General features: G+C 35.9%; 4 protein-coding genes across 4 annotated transcripts; 1 reads left to right on the plus strand and 3 right to left on the minus strand.

Moving 5' to 3' along the window:
- Nucleotides 1–442: 442 nt before the first annotated feature.
- LOC124176813 (zinc finger protein 836) lies at nucleotides 443–5,078 on the minus strand. The gene is made up of 5 exons (XM_046558539.1): nucleotides 3,594–5,078; nucleotides 3,453–3,538; nucleotides 2,196–2,511; nucleotides 1,893–1,996; nucleotides 443–1,772 (listed from the first exon to the last, which is right to left on the minus strand). The coding sequence occupies exons 1-5, from the start codon at nucleotides 4,702–4,704 to the stop codon at nucleotides 999–1,001; spliced, it is 2,391 nt and encodes a 796-aa protein (XP_046414495.1). The 5' UTR covers nucleotides 4,705–5,078; the 3' UTR covers nucleotides 443–998.
- A 793-nt stretch (nucleotides 5,079–5,871) lies between these two features.
- Nucleotides 5,872–7,327, minus strand: LOC124176815 (follicle cell protein 3C-1). Its single transcript, XM_046558543.1, has 4 exons — nucleotides 7,072–7,327; nucleotides 6,571–6,858; nucleotides 6,323–6,394; nucleotides 5,872–6,089 (listed from the first exon to the last, which is right to left on the minus strand). Exons 2-4 carry the CDS (start codon nucleotides 6,847–6,849, stop codon nucleotides 5,976–5,978), a joined length of 465 nt encoding a protein of 154 aa, XP_046414499.1. The 5' UTR covers nucleotides 6,850–6,858; nucleotides 7,072–7,327; the 3' UTR covers nucleotides 5,872–5,975.
- Nucleotides 7,328–8,169: 842 nt separating this feature from the next.
- On the minus strand, nucleotides 8,170–10,318 carry LOC124177040 (armadillo repeat-containing protein 7). Its single transcript, XM_046559087.1, has 4 exons — nucleotides 9,747–10,318; nucleotides 9,302–9,469; nucleotides 8,829–9,135; nucleotides 8,170–8,758 (listed from the first exon to the last, which is right to left on the minus strand). The coding sequence occupies exons 1-4, from the start codon at nucleotides 9,853–9,855 to the stop codon at nucleotides 8,275–8,277; spliced, it is 1,068 nt and encodes a 355-aa protein (XP_046415043.1). The 5' UTR covers nucleotides 9,856–10,318; the 3' UTR covers nucleotides 8,170–8,274.
- Nucleotides 10,319–12,144: 1,826 nt separating this feature from the next.
- Nucleotides 12,145–21,213, plus strand: LOC124176668 (arylsulfatase B-like). Its single transcript, XM_046558237.1, has 8 exons — nucleotides 12,145–12,483; nucleotides 16,148–16,307; nucleotides 16,974–17,200; nucleotides 17,559–17,799; nucleotides 18,007–18,164; nucleotides 18,731–19,025; nucleotides 19,480–19,787; nucleotides 20,444–21,213. The coding sequence occupies exons 1-8, from the start codon at nucleotides 12,337–12,339 to the stop codon at nucleotides 20,675–20,677; spliced, it is 1,770 nt and encodes a 589-aa protein (XP_046414193.1). The 5' UTR covers nucleotides 12,145–12,336; the 3' UTR covers nucleotides 20,678–21,213.
- Nucleotides 21,214–21,946: the final 733 nt, after the last annotated feature.

Below are 21,946 nucleotides of genomic sequence, written 5' to 3' on the forward strand. Positions count from 1 at the left end.
TTTCTATTACAGGGCGGGAAAAAAAAAAAAACTAATCCAGTTTAAAACGTGCATAAAATCCGAATGCGTTGACCAATCTTTACGTTCTTGAAAAATGGACTGTGAAAAGGTAGCTGAGAACATGAAAAAAATAATATTAAAGAACGTTCAATTTAATTTCCATCTTAAATTGTAATGCGCAGTTTGATTCTGGAGTTTTAGCAATTCTCCTAGATTCTACTCAGCTGACCTGAAACACGAAATTCATACGCATGACGTAAGGTGTATACTTCTAATTATGAGTAAAAAAGCTTTTAAAATTCGATGGACGCGTTCGGATTTTATTAACGTTTAAACTTGGTCTAGTTTTTTTGGCCCACCCTATGATCCGTTTGACTAATTTATGTTCGTTCAAATGATATTTTCAAATATACCTCTACAAATAATCTGATGAGTTTGAAAACTACGAAACTGGATGTGTTCCTCTATACTTAAACACTGTACCAAGTATATAAAAATATCTTGATTCAAAATTATACCACCATCTCATTGTAGTAGAGATGAAAATATATGTACAAAGAAAACAAACACATATAATTTATTTATTTTGTGAGTGAGAATGAGTAAAAAAGACTAACGAAAATAGTTAATTATCAAGATATACAATCGAAGCCTTTAAGATTCACATTGCGCAAGTTTTGTAATTCGAAAACGCCTACTAAGAACAAATTTCACTTAATAACAGAGATGTATTCCACTGATTCTGTGATCACCACTACACACAGTTTTCTCTGTCTTACGAGTAACTTGAGAAAGAGGATCAGGCAAACGATGATGATCGCTTTGATTAGTGATACCAAATTTAAAATAAAGCGTGTTAAAATATTTATGCAAGTTACAGAAAACCTGCCTAAGAATTTTGTTTCTAATGTCTACAATGTATATATACCTATGTATATTTATAACTTAAATATAATGATTGTACTTGAAGGGATTAAACGAAATTGTTCTTTCTGAAATTATTTGTGTGTTTCTGTATTACCGTAGAGTAATTGCTTCAAAGATTCCTCATTGATCGTTGATGAAGAGATAGCTTCTGTGCTATTTTCGCTTACGAAGTCTTGTTGAATCATTATATCGTGACATCCGTTCATTCCACATTGAATGTCATTTGTCATTGAGTGTAATGCAACGCTGGACGTCTGATTGACATTATTGACGATAGTTTCACTGCTTGTCGGGGAGGAAAGTCTTAGGTGTTCCATTTCATTTGATGGCGATCGAACTTCGTTCTCTGTGGACGATGACAGTCCCATGGAAAAGAAGTCGTTCTTTCCATCACCTGATAGCAATTCCTGCTCGGACTCTACTAAGCCACTTCTTACTGATATCTCCATAGAATCCTTGAGTGTTGTTCCATTTAGAATATTGTGACCCCACAAGTCCCTGATAAATGTTTCATCATTTCTTTCCTCATATTTCATTGCAGTCAATTTCCGCTCTGTATCCACTTCCTCCTTCAATCGCTTACCTTCGACTTCTGATTGCCTCGTTAAAACATGCTGACCTAGGTTATTAATTATCAAAATGTACCTGTTCTCCTCGTTTGCTATACACTGAACTTGTGAAGTTTCGGTTTCTGACGATGATGGAACCTTGTTGGTATTGCCACCATCTGACGAACTGGAATCTTTTATCTGCGATACCTGCAATAGTCGTTGAACCAGGTCGCTCGACTGACGCACCACCGTTCCTGGTGGTTGCGCTGTACATTTGTGCGTTCGTTGACTCACCTAATGTAAAAGAAGAAAATACGAGCATTAGATGCGCTATGAGTAATAGTTTTTTTAAACCAGCTATATTCACAGTGTAGAATAGATTTTTTCGATTTTGTAAATTAACTGATTTGTTACTTTGTATCTAAAGCATTTGCCACACGCTGTACATTTGTATGGCATCACTCCAGTGTGGATCCGCCGATGTACCAAGTACGATACACGTTGACGAAAACATTTGCCTAACAAAAAGGAAATAAATGATTGAACTAGGCTTAGTTGCAGATTTTCAACAATCTGGGTCTTCTTACATTATCCAGAGTGTTAGAAAATTAAATAAAAAATTGTAAATATTCTGATATCTGAAGAATGAAGTCCAATCTACTGTTTTCAGGCCTGTTCATTGAAAGAGAATAATCACCAAACATGAATTATGCGTACCGCATGTTTCGCAGGCAAAAGGCTTTTCGCCCGTATGTATACGTTCATGATTGTGCAGAGTAGAAAGCTCCTTGAAAGATCTACCGCAAGTGGTACAAGTATGAGGTTTATCATCCTTGTGGTAAAGCCTGTGCTTGTGATAAGATTGCTGGAAAGTGAACGTTTTGTCGCAGATGTTACACCTGTAAGGCATCTCGCCAGAATGTAATCTCTTGTGCTTTTTCAGAAAATATTTTGTCGTAAACATTTTACTGCACACATCACATTCCCATTGTTTTCCCTCGTGTGTTTTCAAGTGTTGAGTAACATGTTGCTCCTGTTTAAATTTGAAAAAAATGTTTCCTGGTGATCGAATTCAGACAAAAGGTTTGGTGTTAGAAATAAAAAATAAAAAAAATGCTCAGTACTCGAACTGAAGTTCTTCTGACAATTTTAGAGTCAAGGCATAAGGTTTGATTAAAAATCCTGGTGACATTTGTTTTCAGAAACTTTCTGAAATTTTAAATGATCTTAATCATATTATGAATTTCTTACAGCTTGTCAGTTGTCCTGGAAAATCCTTGAAAATTTGTGGAAATATTTTAATCTTGGAAATTAATTTCAGCAAATAAACAGTAAACCTTCACAATTTTGGAGAATTTTCACAAAATTTTCATAAATTTAGTTTTGTTGGAGTTGTTCTTTTGCAGATAATATATCCAAACTTTTTAGCTAAATTTCAGAAAAAATAATTTGGACTGTTGCCTAAAAATGTCTAATTTCTGTTTCACAAATCCATGAAAAACACTAAAACTCATATTTTTTGCAGACTTGCGATATGAAATGAACTTCTCGAAAAGTATGAGTTTTGTTTAGAAATTGGGCTGGTTTTCACCTCTAACTCGAAGTGAACAGAAATATTCAGAAAGCCAAGACCTTGGCAGTTTTGGCAGGTTTTCAAGAGAAAGAAGAAATTAGAAAAGAATTTGAGTTGTTCCCAGAAAGGGATTCGATTTTTACTTCAAACTTGAGTTGATAGGAAATAATAAAAAAATTTTAATCTCAGAATGTTTTGTCAGACCGTCAGTAGAAAATGAAGTTCTAAAAGAATATGTTTTTCTCTCCAAAAACTATCTCTAGAATTTCCTGAAAGTCTTCAGACACTATCAGAATAATTCAAACTTTGCTAAAAATAATACAGAATTTTTTTCATAACTGCAGATCAAACGTGTAGTATATTTGCAAGAAATTTCGGAAATTATTTTTACAAGGAAATACCTTCTTAAATAGTTTCCCGCAAGTTGGGCAGTTGTATCCATGTTCGCCGGGCATTGGAAAGGCGTCGCCTTCCTTCGGTAGCGAGCCTAGATCACATATTGCGTTATTACTTCGACAGATTCGGCTGTAAAACAGTCTTACCTAAATTAAAACCAATATGTGCTACCCTCATATGAACCATAAGACTGCCCCTCATCTTGAAAACCTTTGGGCACAAATGGCAGGGGTAATTCTTCAATAAATCTTCAGATTTTCTGTTCAAATCTTTCTCGTTAATCATGTGCACAAGTTGTTTGTGAAGAGTTAATATGTTCTGATCAGAAAAATAAACACCGCATATGTCACATCTTTCGGTTTTCTCTTTTGTAGCCAGTGGTTTTAGCGACTTGATTTGTGGTGACACTTGGCATTGCTCAGAACTTCCTTGTTCCTTTTCAGAGTTCTCTGTTTTCATCGTTTCTGCTTCGTTGACATCTTTACCTTTGGCTACAGACTCAAGCAACACTTCTATGTCAGTTTTTGGTAACACTTTTGACGATACTGTTACAATTTCAGATGAATTGGCTTCCTCAATAGCCGAATTAATTTCTTTGCTCAACAAAAAATTGTCCGACCAAATTGGTTGGAACTGAAGGATTTTTTTCCTACAATTTTCATCAACTTTCTCAGATTTGCTAGAATTTGTCAATGAATTTTCTACACACTGTTTCAATTTATCGTTACTAAATCCTGACGACGTTTGTTGAGTCGCCGACTCTCCGGCAGGCATAATACTCTGCATGTAAATTTCCTCGGCAACAGAATTATTCACATTGCGACTTAAGGTTGCAGATTGGAGTTGTGGCAACGTTTGTAAAAATATCACTTGATTAGTTGTCGTAGTCGATGGAACTATTTGACTTTGACTTTTTGGCAAACTCTTCACATTAGGAAAATCGTGTTGAGAACCAATGGTTTTGTTGATTACGTTCCAATTGTGAATGGTTGTGCGGTCGACGTCTTCTTCATTTCTTAAGTTCTTCTGATTGTCAATAACAGAGCTGATACTGTTCCTGGCATTATGATCGTTGGAGAAATTAATCGTGTGACTGAATAAATGTATCGTCAGCTTGTCTACGCCTAGTAATACTTCATTGCATACTGGACAAGCCAGTGGACGTGTCGCCACACTTATAAGTCCTGCGCGCAGTGCGTCAAGCGTCAAAAATGCAGGCTGAGAGCAGAGCGGACACGCAAGTAACTTTGCACACATTTTACTTGCTCTTGCGGTTCCTTTCAACGTAATTCTTTTAATACATGTACGACGGTTTAAACATCTTACACTTCACTTTGTCGCCAGGTTTTCGTTGGTATACAGCAGATGCATTTGATTTTAGTTAGGAAAAATCAGTTATCCAACTAACTACTTATAGTATTAGGAACTGTAACAACCATTGCAAGCATGCTACCTCTAGCGTCTGCATAGTTAAAATTAGAACAAAATATGCCCTCGTTGTTTAGGCTCTGCATTTGATCTTGACCTGTTTAGATGCTCATTAGATGCGATAATCAGGTATAGAGTTAAGTTGAAATCAAGATTTTTCAATTGCGTTGATTTGTTGAGTTGTAGAGCATCGAATCTTGATTTTGATAAAATCCGAATTTCTAATTATAGAAATGTCAGGCTTAATACTTATTTTCAGACAAAACTCGCTCCTCACACCTATTCTATATTTATATTCACTTTAGGGCGGGAGGTTCAAGAGATATACAACCATAATAATAGTAATATCCTGATTTAACAGGCATTTTTGGATTTGAGAATATGTGCAATGTATTGTGTAATAAAATTTTAGTCTTCGTTTGAAACAGATGTAATAATGAAATAAGAAGTACAAAAACATTTAAGGATGCATGGGCTACTCTGGATCAAACGTTAGGGAAACCGAAGAATAATCGTTCAATAAATCTATAACAATCTATTTTATGCCTAGATTAGTGAACACGAATAAAACAATATTTTTATCATGTAAAAGAATCGAATTTCAGCATACATGAATAACATAAACTAAGCTAATATTAAAAGTTTGAGAAAAGCTTTTATAATTAGAATGTTGACAACGATTGAAATCTGGTGTTTTTTTTTTAACCAATGTTAATGTTTTTCGGCTTAATTTGTTCATCACAGAGGATGAAAATATATTTATTCAAGTGAGGTACAACAGATGTTAGTCAATTACTTTTGCATATTGTAACTGTTCTATAATGTGCTTTTTTTCTTCTTTAGACAGTTTGTGAAATTCCTACCAGCGAGCAAAATGAGCTTAAAAACATTAGAATTGAATCAAAAACACTAGAGTTTAATAGTTTTGAAGGTTCTAATCATGAAAACTTTTCTCAAATTGTTAGGAAGTGTAAGAATTGCAGGACATTTCCGAAGCTTGTGGAAGGACGTTTATTATTAAACAGCCAATTACCTATAATCGAAAAAAACATGCAAGTACATGCATGTTACAATTCTATGAACCGTCATCTTTTTTCAAATCAGCTTAAAATTGGACACTTGTACGACAATCCATCTTTGCAGCAGTATTCGCGTCCAGCTGAGAGATTTGTATTTATCCATTCGTCCTTGCAGTTCTTTATAAACAAGTATGCCTGGAAGCGAATTGTGGTATTGAAAACTAGACACAACATTGCAATTCCTACGAAAGCAGGAAATATGAATTTATCATCCTTATTGAAATGAATCTTCTCTTTTCACCAGTGTTATGAAAACATGTGATTAGAAAATTCAATTCCAACACAATATTACCAATTTTATCTAATTTTAAATTATATCAAGATATCGGTGAGCTCATTTTTATTTTCTGACCTGATCAAACACTTACCCTTTCTTTGTGACAATCACGATCAATTGATCCACAAAGAATCGCTGGACTATTGGGAAGATGCTTGACAATCTGTAAAGGTCATTGATGTTCAAAATTGTAAATAGTTATTCAATTGATGAATGAATGATCGTCGCACGTATTCATTTTCTATTTTTGATTCAAAAGAAATACCAATAGATAAAGACAAGAGAGAGCAGGAATTTAAATTGACGTTAATAGTTTTAGAAGAAAAACAAATTACTGACAGCGTCGAGGCATTTGTTGGTACAGAGTTTGTTCCCGACAATTGAGCAAGGAAAATCGTCCGGATGTTCATGGAGTAGAGCTGGATTCCCTTTGGGTTGTTCCTTGCTTCCCTTCTTGAACTGTCCGCTCAAAAATACTCCGCAAACACAACCGAGTGGCGTTGTTTCAGTTGTAGGAGCATCGGTCGTTGTCTCATTACTTGTCGTTGCTATCTGTGCCGTTTCATCCGCATAGATTTGCGACGCACACAAAATCACCGCCAGAATTTGTAGGCGCATGGTAATAAGCTGTAGGCACAAAAATAATTTGAGAGAAAACTTCACTGCCAGGAAATAACTTCTTTGTAATAAATCTGGAGAACATGTTTTAATTTGATAAACAGTACAATAAAAATCACGATAAATTTCGAGTTAGCGTTTTTTCTTAACAGTATAACTCAGTAAGTCCGAAAAATACAATAAAACATAATGCATGTCACTTTGATTCACAATTTCACTTACCTGTAGCAGAAATTAGACACTTCTTAGTTTAATGACTGGAACTTGAATGACGATTTAAATAATGATTTTCGCGTTTATCCAAATACGTTTTAAATCTGCTGATTGCAACATAATGCAAAGTTCGGAAAAATTGTCAGCGTCAACAATTACACATTGAGGTCAACAAAGAAAGCAAAAATTGCTTGGTGTGCAAAATACCTGCGAATAAATTGCAGCACCGCACAACAACTGTTGGCTGATTCCTTGGTATTGGTGAATAGTGTGAATATACATTAGACCTGTCGTTAAAAAGGGTGAAATCGAATTTCGATGGTCATACCCCTTAAATTGGTTCGGAATAATTTTAAAAAATGTTCCTTTTTTTTCCTCTTTATATTTACCTACCCCTAAAAAGACTTGCTTTTTCTTATAAAAAAAGCATTTATTTTTTGAGGTTTTTAAGCAAAAATGCGTACCGGATTCAAAAAAAATCGTACAGTTTTTTCTAAATAAGCAAAAAGAAGATGTCCGTTCAGTTCAAAATGCCGCTTGGGAAATTTGGCTATCTCTATTCTTGACTCCGCTATCTAACTTTTAGTGTGGTAAGAAATTTCGACTAGTGAATCCAAACTTTTGAGCGCTCAAGGAACTCAATGTTATTTGTCTTAAGAAAACGGAAATTCTTTGCTGAAGGTAATACATGGAAATTCAAAAATTTCGGACACCTCATTTTCGTTCTTATAAGAAAAAGGATAGGTCTAATATACCTATGTTTTCATTTTCACAAATATTTCTCCCGAATGTGACAAAGCCATTCTGTTTTTTTCGATTTTTCATTTTGTTGCTTCAACTTTTACGTTCTTGAAGTAAAAGATTCAGAAACTGTGTTACAAGTAATATTATCTAATTTTGTTGGCTACATTATGATAAAGTAAGAAATTAAATTGAAATATAATACTATGAGAATTTGTTTAAATTTGAGGAAATAATTAATTCTCTGAGCATTGTCTAATATTCAGAATTGATACAAAAGTTTTGAAAATGCATGTAGAGAAATTTCCGAGAACTTAAAGATGTCAGTTTTGAGTGTGGAAAAAGATTCAGAAAACCACAGAAATGTTTGTTCTATTGGAAAACTGAGCAACTTATTTCTCAAGATTTCACTTTTATTATTACACATTTAAATAACAAAAAAGTTAAAATTAGTGAACAGATATATAAATCCTACTGCGTGAAGCTTATTTTCTTCACTTGGGCATTACTCGCCATGAGTTTAGCTTCACCTTCAAGAACGATTCGTTCCATATTAGCGATGCATCGATATTTACACTTGATAATTTTCCTTACAGTGACTATTTCAACGCTTATTGAAACAGTATCGCCAGCATAACATGGCTTTGGATACCTGATTATCTGTTCGACGACTATCGTCCCAGCACCTGGCAATTTAGTACCGATAACACCGGAAACCAAACCATTTAGGAATGCTCCATGTACAATGTTTTTAGGAGACGTTATATGAATTGGATTGAAGTCATCAGTGAGCTTGGCGAAACTCAGAATATCATCCTCGGTTATCGATTTAGTTATAGTTATGCTATCGCCAGGCTTGAGGTTTTGATCAGAGGCAAGTTTAGATGGAAGTTTGGCACTGTAGGACCTTGAATTCCTTGCGCAGAGTGTAAAAAGCCTGCTATTCATCACGGATTATTTAAATAATATCGTTGTGTGACCCGAAGTATCAAAATGTTGTTAGAGGGTGAAAATTAGCTCAATGCGGTAGCGGAATCGCGGAAACTGGAACAACTGTTGGATGTTCTTTAATGTGCTTAACGTTGGTATCAGAACAGTAATCTGTGAGGAATATCGTTGCCAAGTTTTTAATTCTAATGTTGGAACTATTTGAGAAATATATCATAGATTCAATAATTTCAGGGGAAGTTATTAGTGGTTTTGAAAAAGGCGTGATCAGGAACATCAGTGTCGTTATAGCTGAAAGAACCGTTTCTTCATCAGAGGACGTCAGCAGAGACGATACAGCCTGCACACCGTGACTGTGAATGATGTAATCCTTGTTCTGTGGATCTGAAAGCAAAACTTAGGTTTTACATGGGAAATCCATGGCAAAAAAAAATTATCAGAAATATTCAACTGTCTGAAATTCAAATTCTGAGTAGTTTGGTAAAAATTTCTGAGTGCATGAAAATAATTTTTGCCAATGATGGATTTTGTAGACGATAAGTAAAGTTACCTAAACACAAGTTGCAGACTCCACCGATGGAAAAACGGACAAAATCTTTGTCATCTTCGGAGAGTAAATATAGAAACAGATCGATGACTCTCAGTTTACGTAGATATTCATAGTTTATTGGATCGTAGGCAAAATTGACCAAGTTAGCCAACACTTGTGTCTTTGCTTCTGTAAATATACAATCAATTTTCATATCAGTCATGTATTCAACAGATTTATTTTGCAAAAAATAAGCTCATTTGGGACTTTTCAGTTAGTTGGGTTAGGAATTCTTTCCCATGTATTCCTGTTAGTACGTTTGTTTCAACTGATTCCATATTTACATATTTAAAATTAAAATAGGAAGTCCGTCATCGAAATCTTTGTATAATGAAAAATCATGCAAGCTTAAAAGTATTAACACAACAACAAAACAACACGCAATCATAATAACAGTGTTGATTACCTTTAGACTTTGAAGTTTTGAATTCGTTGGTCAAAAGTTTTAAGAATTCAAAACGTCCAACCTTATTCTTTCCTGTACGTGCAATCAATTGTTCTTTTCTAGTAAACATAATATCCAAAATCAACGCGAATTCCTACAAGCCCAGCTTCGGTGTTTGACCTGAAGTTTGCGCGTTCAGGTTAGGTTACGTTTCCTCTAGACTTTTTGTTTGCCCTTGCTCTACTCCTTTCAAGTTATTTTATTAAATTTCGCTTGTTTCTCAATCAAACTTTCCTTCACAAGTATTCGGAACATTGCGCGAGTCACACGTGCGGATTAACGATATTTGACTCATTGATTTGACTCGTGTGTTTAGTATGACATTTACAGTGCTCGTCATGGGCGACAGAGGTAGAACTACTCACGAACGCGGCAGCGCAAAAGAGATAACAGGCTGTCGATAGTACTGGGAACTAATTTCGGAACGCCCCCTTCGCACATGCTGCGTTGACGCTAGTGTTCGTGCGATTGCAACAACCGCAATTATCGGGAGGGTAACCCGAATTTTTCAGGTACAAGACATCTCAGTGTTAGGGGGACGGTAAATCTATATCTTAAACAGTTTTGTTGCGATAAATTGGATGTTGATAAAATTAAAAGTATGTTAAAAAATTTTGGCTCCTTGTGAATTTTTTATTCTCGACCAAATTGGAGTACCGTAAACCCCACCCTTAAAAATTTGAAGAACACAATTTTACATTCGGTAAAAATAGACAACTGAGAAAATATATTTTTAATATTATTGAAACATATTTTTCAGAAAAAGTAAATTGTTTTCTGCTTGAAAAGTACCCTTAAGACCTGTTTTTATTAGTTATAGAATCGTATTTATACTTCTCATATAAAATGTTGGAATGTTTGTGTGCTGAAAAGATTGTCATTTTTTTCAACTTTTAATGCTCACTTCCAAAATCCGCCGACCTTATAAGTTACATCTTCGGCGCTTGTCATATTCTGTTTACAGTTAGTTTTTTTAGAATTTTTAAATCTTTGATCAACGACATTGTAGCGAGTTTTACTCACCTTCGCTCTTCGCAGATCTCAATGATGCGCTATGATTTTCGTCATATTATACCAATGACGACATCGGCGATTTCTTGCATCACTGCGAAAGTTCTTGTACAGGCACGAATCCAGGAAAGCGGGTGCAAAACTGAGTCCGAATGGGGCGAGCAATCACCCCCGCCGGAACTGCGTCTGTTTATAATGACTGTTATTAATTTGACTATGGCTTCTGTACTTTCAATCTACAAGCGTTTTTTTTTGAGCCAACGGATTTTTTCGGATATTCATTCTAGTTTTCCAAAAGTATTGGCAATGTGACGAAAACCATACTTCATTATCGAGATCCGCGTCGAGCGAAGGCGGGCAAAGCTCGTGGCAAAGCCAATCATCGAAGAATTATAAGTTCTAAAAAAACTAATTGCAAACAGGGCAGAAAAATCGATGAAGGGATCCGAAGGTGTGACACATAAGGCAGGTGAATTTTAGGAGCGAGCAATTATGAATTTAAGGGGCAAAAATTTTAATAATTTGAATTATACCTTCAACCGAAAAATTAGGAGGTCTTGTTTTCTTCATTCATGACCTTTAGGCCTGCTCGAAAGTCGGTTACAACTGAAATTAAACGAATTCTCACGCATCTGTTGCGGAGAATCTCCTAATTGGGATTGAAAATTCACCTCTGCTCCCACGTGAGGACGTTTTTTTATTGTTACTTAGAAAATTGTTTTGCTTACTGTTGTCTATTTGAATGATTGCTTTCGTATAAAAGAATTGATAAAAAAACACCCTACGACGTCAGTGGCTTGATTGTCACGTGCGCAAGTCATGATAAGTTTGATAAGTCAATTGCAAAATCTGGATTGCACCAGCTGATAAGTAATCTCAACAATCCACGAATCAATCAATGAATACAGTAAAATGTGTGCGCCGGTTTATGGTTGACATGGATTTATAGCTTCTTATAGATACAATGAAGACGCTCGCTTCCTGGTGAACTTTTCTCTAAAAACGTTCTTGGAATACCAATGAGACGTAACTCGGTGTGCGATTGCAGTGAGAAAAAGAAGCAGAAGACGTAGGAGAATAATAAATTGAAACAAACAGGAACAAGAAAGAAAAACGAGAAGGATAAGAAATGGGGCAAGATCATAGTATGAGAAACGGTCTCGGGCAGGTCTCAGGTTGCACGTATATATTCAATGAAGTTGACCGAGCACCGGAGCACGTATTTTGCTGATTGTCCGAGTCATTAGCCACATACGAGCTTAGTTTCTTCTCTGACAGATCCCCACCTCAATTCTTGGGGTTCATTCATACGTTGATATCCCCATCTTCCTGCCGCCTTTTGCTATATAAGCTTGGCGGCCCTTGGCAAAGAGCTTTTTCATATCCGCGTGCAGTTGGTCTTGAAGTGCATCACTACCTGAGGTGTCGATTATTCCACGTTTGAATTGAAACAGTGTTTATGTATTATTTTTATAATTTTATCATTATTTCTGGAGAGTAATTACGACTATCAAATTAAAACCGGATATCAAGTAAAATCATGGTGCTGCGATTCGCGGAATTTGCGAGCATTGCTTCACTCGTACTCGCTTTCGTCTCCTGCGAACCTTATCGCGAATATTACAGACGCGAACCTACAGAATATAACACCCCTCTTCACATCATTGTCATCATGGCCGATGATTTGGTAAGCCCGTAATTACAATTTTCAAGAGGGAACCATTGGCATTTCTACGTTTCGTCTGAAGCTTGCAGGCTACATTCTCAGTGTTTCAGATTGACAATGAGTTGTACTTTGAAATAATACTCAATTCACTCTTACCATCATTGTTTCTGTCGTGCAATAAATATCGCTTGTTAGCTACGAAGAACCGAAAACGATTATCGATCCGAAATAAAACTTCAAGTGGCTCATAGCGGCCATTTTGATTTTAGAGCATTTTCTAACTCCACCCACCTAATTTTTTTTCAACACTCGCTTGGAAAGTTCGTTTTTCGAAGCCTGTAGAGCCTACGTCAGATGTCCTATTTCCGAATTGTGCGGTAAGACGAGGTTGGCGCATGCGCAGGCTTCAAATACAACAGGGCTTCTTTCTGCGCATGCGCGTTATAATTACTCATGTTCCTCCAATACCGGGAAACTTGTCCACAAGATAATGACTCTCCTGTCTATTGCGGGCGTCCGTAAATCACGTTATCGATTATATGGGGAGGAGGGGGTGCAAAAATCATTATGTCAAATGGAAATAACAACATTTACAATAAAAAAAATATTTCTATTACCGCGTACTCGTTGAGGCGCTGCAGCTTGGGGACTGGTGTGGCTTCTATCACCGGTATACCTATATATTTGGTCCCGAGCTGTATGTGCCGATGCTCGAGCAACCCCCACTTGACCTCCTTGACGAATAGCCTATTCCATCTTTATTGAGTACTATTTTATTGAGAAAGAACTGAACTTTTCATTTACTTATTTTCGGTCGGTAAAAATGAATACTGCGCGTGATTATTTATTCCTGTTAAGAAAGGAAGTCTAGATTTGTTCACGGGGGAAGGGGGTCGGTAATTTTTCTTACGTCATCTGAAGGGAGTAGGGATGTCAAAAACCCTCTAAATTCGACGACGTAATTTTTGGAAGCGAATAATTTGATTTGCAAGTATTTCTATGTAGTTTCACGTCAATTTAGGGGGCGGATTGTGTGGCAAGGATGTAGTGAAAGTGGGAGAACAACCTTGCAGCAGTTCAGGGGCCATTCAAGTATTAGCTAATACATTTTTTGCAAATTTTCGCATTCCACCCCTCGTGATAACGATTGGTCATGTTTTCTTGTTTTGTCCACTACTGTTTTTTAACGTTAGCTAACGCTTCTTGAAAAGTTTATTGGCAAGTCCATTCATTACCTGATGGGACTGGCAGAAATACCATTTATAACCGCATACTGATCAATTTATTCCCACTTTATTAAATATTAATTATTATTAATTATTAATACACATTAATATTTTCATTAAAACGTGAATCCATTATTCATTGTGTATTAAATAGATTATAAATTGCCTTTTTTTTTAAATGCATCCAATAAACATTGTATTTGCTGGGATATTATTACCGAGCAATTCACGCATTATTAACACCTCATTTTAAAGATTCTTTATATTAATTGATAGCACGCACTTCAAATTCCCTATGTTAGCTAACGCTTGCCTGGAATACCTACTATAATAGGGTGACATTAGATAACACTTCTCCGAATGGTCTACCCTTGTTTTAGCGTAATCTAATACCAGAATCGCCCCTAACACGATGTATTTTTAATTACTTATTATCTGTGACGTCCGGGCCGGACGTAACAGATTACGCACAAACGGTTATTAAAAATTATAAATAAAGAAATTCAAAATAAAGTAGACCGTCTAGAGAGGTCAAGAGAATTGCGCTTTCGTGCATATTAAGAGTCGCTTTGCAGAGTAAACAAGTTCATTACCGGATTCGTAAGGGTAATTATATCAGTCTTTATGAGCAGAAATATTTTGTGTTTTTAAGATCGTCACACCTCAAAACGCAATGATTGAAACGTTGCACTATAGTAAGGGTATACATCATCATCTTTTACCTTCGAATTTGAAATTTCATCAATCCAAATTAGGGTACTTGAGTTTAAAGTTTAATAATTCGGCGAAACAAATGCTACCATATAGTTTACTCTCTAACCAGATTTTGAATCATAGTTATCAGCTGTTATATGTTCAAACGCGTGGTTTTAGAATAATTTTTTGTCGAATTAATTTTCACCTCGTTATAACAATTTCGACAATATCGTACCAAGATTAAAAAAAAAAAAAATACCCCGATAGTCGTTGGAGTTTTTTAAGTACACTGATACTCGAAATATTGAATTCCGCCTAAAATTGTGGTAGTTACGAGTAAATTTGTTCACCATTAAAAATGGTCGAGGTCGTCCCTCGGTTTCGAACACTCAGAGAAGAGATTATTCACTGTAAAAAATATCATTCTTTAATTGCTTCAATCTGAATCATAGATATATTCAAAGTAAGCAAAGTTGTGTTTGATTTCGCAAAAAGTAACAAAACAGAATTGCTTCGTTTAAAAAAATAATTTTTTGAAGGAATTGACTTGGCGTAAAATTTTTTTTTTTGAATTCAACAAATTAAATTGGTTTTTGAAATAAATTCTTTGTAGAAATACATACAGTTGATGATCGTGTTGCTAAAACAACAAACTGATTTGTTCATGTTGAACATGGAAGGGTGTACCAGATATTACTTCAGATTAAATAAAAATTTGTTCAAGTGTACGGTAATTTAAAAATTTATCAGTTTTTGAAAAAATTTATTCAATTTGAAGAATCTTTTCCCTGAGTAAGAGTATGAAAGCCGATGATTCCGGTTAAAAATTGGGTAGAACTCAAAAACACAAAGTGATTCATTGAACGCAGGTAACTCTGAGCGTTCTGATGAATCTTCAGCCGATTCTCCGGTTTGGTTTTTGCCAAGTTATTGAACTTGGAACCCAAATGGCCTGTTGTATCGGGACGATAGGGTTGTTTACTAGTTGCATGCGCCAGAAATGTGGCTTTGCCTCAGAGATCAAGGAGCATTCCGTCTCATTGTTAACTGCGAGTTTAATATTCTCCGGTGTATTATTATTCAGAGAGTCTGAGGTAGGCCGTAGGTATACGGCTCTCGACTCGGATTAATAATGCACGCCGAGTTAAGGCAATTACCTCTTAAGATGCGGAGGCTTCTACTAGTCTACTTATGTTAGAACCGGCGCCCACGCATCCAGGGCGAAGAAGGAGAGGGGCACGTGCAATGAGGAAGATTATCCGCAGACACGGGCATCTGACTCACGGCGAGCCAAACAAATAAAATTCCTGCAAAGTGATGACGAAATTCATTTAGGTTACGTAATTGCCGCTCTGTGTTTAATTCATTCCTCCTTTCTTTCTCCTTCTCATAATTCTTCTTCTTTCGGTTGTTTGTTTGCCGGTAATATGCTGTGCAATATGTGACAATTACAAGCACATCCATACATTCATACAAACTCACGCACACACATATATATTGCAGAACACTTTTCATTTTCAACGTATTATCTACAGCATGTGAAAAATTATCTAAGCATCAAATTTCAGTTCCGCTAACTTTACTGAACAATATAGCACCATCGAAACTTTGGGATATTAGTTTTATATTAATTGATTGACATTCATTTTCATCTATTCCGAACTCCAAGTTTGAATTATTCAGGAATTATGTGATTTATTTTTTTACGTACCGTTCGAATCAATGATCGAGAAGTTTCAAATGAATCATTGTATTTTTTTCAGGGTTGGAACGATGTTGGATTTCACGGGTCAAACCAAATCCCAACACCGAATATAGACGCTCTTGCCTACAATGGAATAATCCTCAATCGCCACTACACTCTGCCTTCATGCACACCCTCGAGAGCTGCTTTTCTCACCGGACGATATCCCATCCGTATGGGTAAGTTTCTGCCTTAATTTGATATGACGATGATTATTATTATCACTTGAAGGAAATAGAACAATTAACATTGAAAGAAATTTTTAGTTCCGGTTACCGCTGAGTCCTTAACTAGTTTCATTTTTTACCACAACCGAAAAATATAGTTCTAGGTACAAAATGAAAATTAGTTTTCTAGCTGTTACCGGAAAGTCTGATATCCGTTACTAATCTTTCGCATTATGATCGCTGTTACTATATTTTCTTGTAACCGTTGCGAAAATTTAATGCTTGTGCAACAATAAATTGACGTTAAAGCCTTGTTTAACTAAAAAAGTAGAGTAAACCGAACAAACCGATTTCGCGTTGCAATTACCAAGAAAGGATCGACAATAGCGCAAAATGTTTACGCGTGCCTCGTTTTTCGTCATTCCAACAATATTCAAACAGTTTTTTTTAACGATACCTGTTTTACTCAATTTTTCTAGTTACTATAACAATGAAATTTTTCTCACTGAAAAATGTTAAGTCTTATTCGAATTCAAATATGTCAATAATAATAATAAACAAAATCTATATCGTATGTTGAAACACAATTTTATACATATGTTATAAGAATTATGTATTTCTAAATATTGTGAGTATTATACCACTCAATATTTTTTGTAATTAAACGATTTTTTATAGGGATGCAGGGCGCTGGAATTAAGGGTGGAGAACCACGTGGCATTCCACTGAACGTCCACACTTTGCCAGAGCACCTGAAGGGCATCGGTTACGTAACGAGACTAATAGGAAAATGGCACGTTGGTTATCACACGCCACAGCACACGCCGATGCACCGCGGTTTCGATTCGTTCCTCGGATTTTATAACAGCCACATTACTTATTTTGACCACAAATACAAACAACAGGTGATAAACATTCACAGCTCATTATTATCGTAATTCATTATTTAATGATTCGTTTAACCGATTTCCTTCCGTCATTCTAATCGTGAAACAATTTTTAAATATTGGAATATATTGGGATTGAAAATAATAAAAGATGCCATCTAGCGGTAGAAAATTTACTGTGTACTGATCGCATCGTACGTAAATTTAAATTTTTTTTAAATAAGCATATCTCACTTTTTGTCAATTCAATGGAAGAAAAAAAATTGTTACCAACCCCTCCTTTCCTTACCCTACACAAGCTAATCGCTTATGGGGGCATACCTGAAAGGGGTTCGATTGTAATTATTATTTTTATTATTGTTATGTTTCGTTGCAGAATTTGAGTGGGTTCGACATGCACCGAGGAGTGGAGCCGGACTGGGGATCTCAGGGCGATTATGCTACGGATTTATTTACTGACGAAGCAATTCGGGTAATAAAAGCACATGACCCATCTCGTCCTCTTTATCTTCAAGTTTCTCACTTGGCGGTTCATCCGCCCCTCGAAGTTCCTCGCGAAGACTTATGGACCGACGAATTCAAACACATCCGAGAATCTAACCGTCGGATTTTTGCTGGTACGTAGACACCCAGATATTCGATAATCTCATTAAAATAATAATAACAATAGTAATGATCTGGAAAATCGTTTTTCGAGATGCAGAAACGGAGAATAAAAAAAATAAAATAAACCAGGTACACAGATTTCCGGATTTTTCTTCGAAAAATTTTATCATTATGGCCTATGATTTAGGTTCTGATTCCTAGAATACATATTGTTTCAGCGATGGTCAGTCGCCTTGATGATTCAGTAGGCCAAATCGTGGCCGCCTTAGGAGCCCAGCATATGTTGAGGGATTCGTTGATCGTGTTTATGACTGACAACGGCGCCGCTTCCGTCGGCGAGTTTCGTAATTTCGGCTCAAATTGGCCGCTCCGTGGTGTGAGTTGAAACAATACAGAATTATTATAAACATGCTACCTGAAGATTACAAACAAATAAAGAGAAAAAAAAACAGAAAACAGCTTGACGATATGGCGTCGGGGTGATTATCAGGGGATTGTTTTTGGATCGTTTAGCAAATGGTAAGACATGTACAGAAAGTATCGTGGAAGCTGTTGCACTTTTGTTCCGTGATACTGAGTCAGCGTAGGGTGAAATATGCGATAAAAAAAACCACTTCTAGGATTAAATATTATGGCCATGACAATGGACTCGTTTTTGACTTGTTTTTATTGCACGTTTTACAAAATGATATCCAAGTTTAATTGCAAATAGTTTTTCTATTTTGAAAATGTTGAAAAAAATTTCTCGAAAAAAACTCAATCGCCATGTGTATTTACCTGCTATAAAACGACTTCTTCTGAATTTTAGGAATGAGTGGGATACAGAATTAAGAAACCTTAGAGACTGAGTCATAAAGGCTGACAAATTTTGTTTTGGCACGAGATAATAAGAAACAAATGTTGTAATAAAATAAAATAATCTACCATCACAAACTCGCACAGACAAAGTACACCCTGTACGAAGGCGGAGTCCGAGGAGTGGCTGCAATTTGGTCACCGCGGCTCTACGATACGATGCGGGTTTCAGACCAACTGGTACACATGACCGACTGGCTACCGACTCTATATGCAGCAGCTGGTGGTAAAGTTGGGGACTTGGGTGACATCGATGGTGTAAACCAGTGGCCGAGTTTCAGCACGGAACATGGTGGAAAAATTAGGAATTCGCTACTGTTGAACATCGATGAGGTTTCCGAAACTGAGGCGGCGATACAAGGCCGTTACAAACTCCTTCGAGGTTTTTAGCTAATAATTGTTAAATTGGCTAATCGGATGAAACGAATGTGGAGATTCTTGTTTTACGGACCTATTCAACAAATCGTATTTTATACTTTTTTTTTTGTTTAATGTAAGTAACGGAATCTGCTTAAACATTGGAAAAATTTAGGGTTCGCGATCACTGGTCTTGTGGAATCAGTGAAAACAGTTCATAAATTTAAATGCAGTTGATTTGCACTCGCTTTGAATCCCACATCTTACATGTTTTCATATGAATTTTGCGAACCGTTCTCAAAGCTCATACGCCCGCGATCATATAAACCCAATCATTTTCAATTATTCTAAGCAATTCTATTTTTCAGAAGAGTGAAAAAAGAATGAAATACGACTTGCTGAATCAGTTACTAAAACGCGATAAGTCCCGGTCTATCCCTTGAAAGCAATTTTTTATTAGAGTTCTCTGCCTGTTTCAGGTTCTTTCAACCGGGGATTCTACGATGGATATCAGGGAGAATCTGGTCGTGATATGCGAGATGTGTTTTACAATACGAGTTTGGTTATCGGTAGCGCAGTTTCGAAAACGATTACTACTTATCTCGGGGGTCCAATCACTCAGTACAGTGCCATGATTCCTCTTCGTCTCAACGCTAGCGTCGAATGCACCGTATATCCCGGTCCGTTTCGGAAGTCACACTTTGACACCTGCAACGAGACGGAGTGCCTCTTTGATATTATTAACGATCCTTGCGAAACGAAGAATATTGCCAGAGATTTTCCTAAGGTGGGTAATACAGTTGCATGTTAAAAGTCCCGAGCCAGTTTCCTTTCGCAATACAAACCGGCAAGCGTTTATTCAAAACCACATATTTGTTTCTAGTCGTATGTTATACTCTCATACAATATATAATATAGGACATTGGAAAAAAGATTACTTTCCTTCGGAATAATAATTGACGAAAGTTTTTTATAACTGAAATTTGTCGCCGAATACAAAAAGTTTAATTAGATTCATCAATTTATAAGTAAAAGAAAATTATTTCTTTTTTTTCAGAGCAAAGTTATATTGTTTAATTGATTTGAAATTAAACGCAATAGCTGCAAAGTTATTTGATGATTTTTAGATTTATTCAAAATATTGTTCAATTTCAGGTGAAAATATTCATTTAACTTTCACTTATTATATCAAATAGGTACTTAATAAGTAAGACAATGATAATATTAGATACATTAATGACATAAATTAATATTGTATCGCGTTGTTCCTGGGAGTAAAAAACAAAAACCGATCGTGAGGAAATATAATCGAGTCGATCGATTAATCGAGTTTGAAAAATAATCGATCGTACTCGATTAATCGTTAAAGAACTGACGATTTAATCGAGACTCGATTAATCGATTATCTTTGGTCGTTCTCACCTTCGACACTTTCGTGTTTAGATAGTATCGGAGTTGGATCTTTTCCTGGAGAAGTACTCCAACTATTTGGAGAAACAGGCTCTGATACCGGTCGACTGGCACGCGGATCCTCGCAGCTTCAACGGCACCTGGCAGCCTTGGTTAAGCCCCGGAGCTTACGCTTACACAAAATGCGGGGCGGCGGTTAGCACAATCGCAATATGCGCCCATATGGGAATGGTTCTGCTGGTCGTCGGACTCCGCGCATTTCTTTGACTGAGGGACACGTTTCCCGCGAAAAATATAACCGCCAGCTTCCGTTGCTCCTACAAAGATGACGCTCAGAACTGCGCAAAAGGCGATCAGCTCACTTCTGCACAAAAAAGCAAGTATAATAAACGAAACGAGGAAAAGGAGGAACTAGTGGAAATCAATTTTATCGATGACGATTAAAATTACAATCAACTATAATATAATAACCTAACCACAACTTATTATAATTGATCTGTCACTCATAAATGATCTTATATTACTTATTTGCACCTCATATTTATATCTATATTATACCTATCGCATAGATGTAAGCGTTTTGTGCCGAATATATACCTATTATGTAAGTACAATAACAATAATAATAATAATAATAATAGTAATATAATAATATATTTATTGTATAAGTTTGAAACTGTGCAGGGAGCTTACTCCTCGAATGTAGCGACGTTGATTGTCAGTGAACCGCTACAGATACGTTCAGCCAACAAAAAACGTTCGAGTACGAATCTTTCTAATTACACACAGCTGCAGCTAAGTGATTAGAATATTATATACAAGCGTACAAGTAATTTGTCTACAAAACAGATAATGAGTCGATTACAGAATTCAGCGCATGTCTGAATTTTTCATTTCGTCGACATATTTGCAGCTGTAAGATTACCAAAAACTGATTTGATTACAGCTAATTATAATTTTTTGATGATCGACGTGGAATAATTTATGACATTAAAGTGCACAGGTTACAGGTTCTTAAATTTATACACTGTAAACAATATTCTGGTGTGGACCTATATAGAATATGATTTGCTGTCAATTCAACACTATTGGTGTTCATGTAACACTATCTCGTGCTAAATCTTCGGATTGACCTCAAAAATTGTTCATACTAGTGAATTTTTACAGAAATTTTTTTACAGTGTACGCATATAAATATATATTAATATTGTATATTGTTATGTAATTTTATACGTATTATATTTACGATAGAGATTTTTGTAAATATTATTCATCATGTAAAGTATATAATATTTGTATATTCGGTATAAATCTTTTTTTTCACCTCACGCATTATATATTATACGGTATTATAAAAGTTACGCAGTAAGAAGAGTATTTAAATTGATTGCAAGTTGCATTTTACGTGTAATAATAATACGTTGTATCCTAGGAAATTATAGTTGACACTGCATATTTTAAGCTACAGCCGTTCGCTAATCGCCACACTAATTACGAAATTCATTGACCCAGTTGATTGCATGCGCATACGCGATA

This window comes from Neodiprion fabricii, chromosome 2 (genome assembly GCF_021155785.1).
Source record: "Neodiprion fabricii isolate iyNeoFabr1 chromosome 2, iyNeoFabr1.1, whole genome shotgun sequence".
Classification (NCBI taxonomy): domain Eukaryota; kingdom Metazoa; phylum Arthropoda; class Insecta; order Hymenoptera; family Diprionidae; genus Neodiprion; species Neodiprion fabricii.

Excerpts from the sequence above, each read along its gene's own strand:
- LOC124176813 (XM_046558539.1), bottom strand. The coding sequence starts at position 4,704 with ATGTGTGCAAAGTTACTTGCGTGTCCGCTCTGCTCTCAGCCTGCATTT. Across the intron at positions 3,539-3,593 it reads ACATATTGGTTTTAATTTAG|GCTCGCTACCGAAGGAAGGC; the intron begins GTAAGACTGTTT and ends TATGTGATCTAG. Across the intron at positions 1,997-2,195 it reads TTTTGCCTGCGAAACATGCG|GCAAATGTTTTCGTCAACGT; the intron begins GTACGCATAATT and ends CCTTTTTGTTAG.
- LOC124176815 (XM_046558543.1), bottom strand. The coding sequence starts at position 6,849 with ATGCGCCTACAAATTCTGGCGGTGATTTTGTGTGCGTCGCAAATCTAT. Across the intron at positions 6,395-6,570 it reads CCAACAAATGCCTCGACGCT|ATTGTCAAGCATCTTCCCAA; the intron begins GTCAGTAATTTG and ends TGACCTTTACAG. Across the intron at positions 6,090-6,322 it reads GTGATTGTCACAAAGAAAGG|GCATACTTGTTTATAAAGAA; the intron begins GTAAGTGTTTGA and ends ATTCGCTTCCAG.
- LOC124177040 (XM_046559087.1), bottom strand. The coding sequence starts at position 9,855 with ATGTTTACTAGAAAAGAACAATTGATTGCACGTACAGGAAAGAATAAG. Across the intron at positions 9,136-9,301 it reads AGTCTGCAACTTGTGTTTAG|ATCCACAGAACAAGGATTAC; the intron begins GTAACTTTACTT and ends TTTTGCTTTCAG. Across the intron at positions 8,759-8,828 it reads GTTTCCGCGATTCCGCTACC|ATCCGTGATGAATAGCAGGC; the intron begins GCATTGAGCTAA and ends ATTATTTAAATA.
- LOC124176668 (XM_046558237.1), top strand. The coding sequence starts at position 12,337 with ATGGTGCTGCGATTCGCGGAATTTGCGAGCATTGCTTCACTCGTACTC. Across the intron at positions 17,201-17,558 it reads ACCACAAATACAAACAACAG|AATTTGAGTGGGTTCGACAT; the intron begins GTGATAAACATT and ends GTTTCGTTGCAG. Across the intron at positions 17,800-18,006 it reads TAACCGTCGGATTTTTGCTG|CGATGGTCAGTCGCCTTGAT; the intron begins GTACGTAGACAC and ends ATATTGTTTCAG.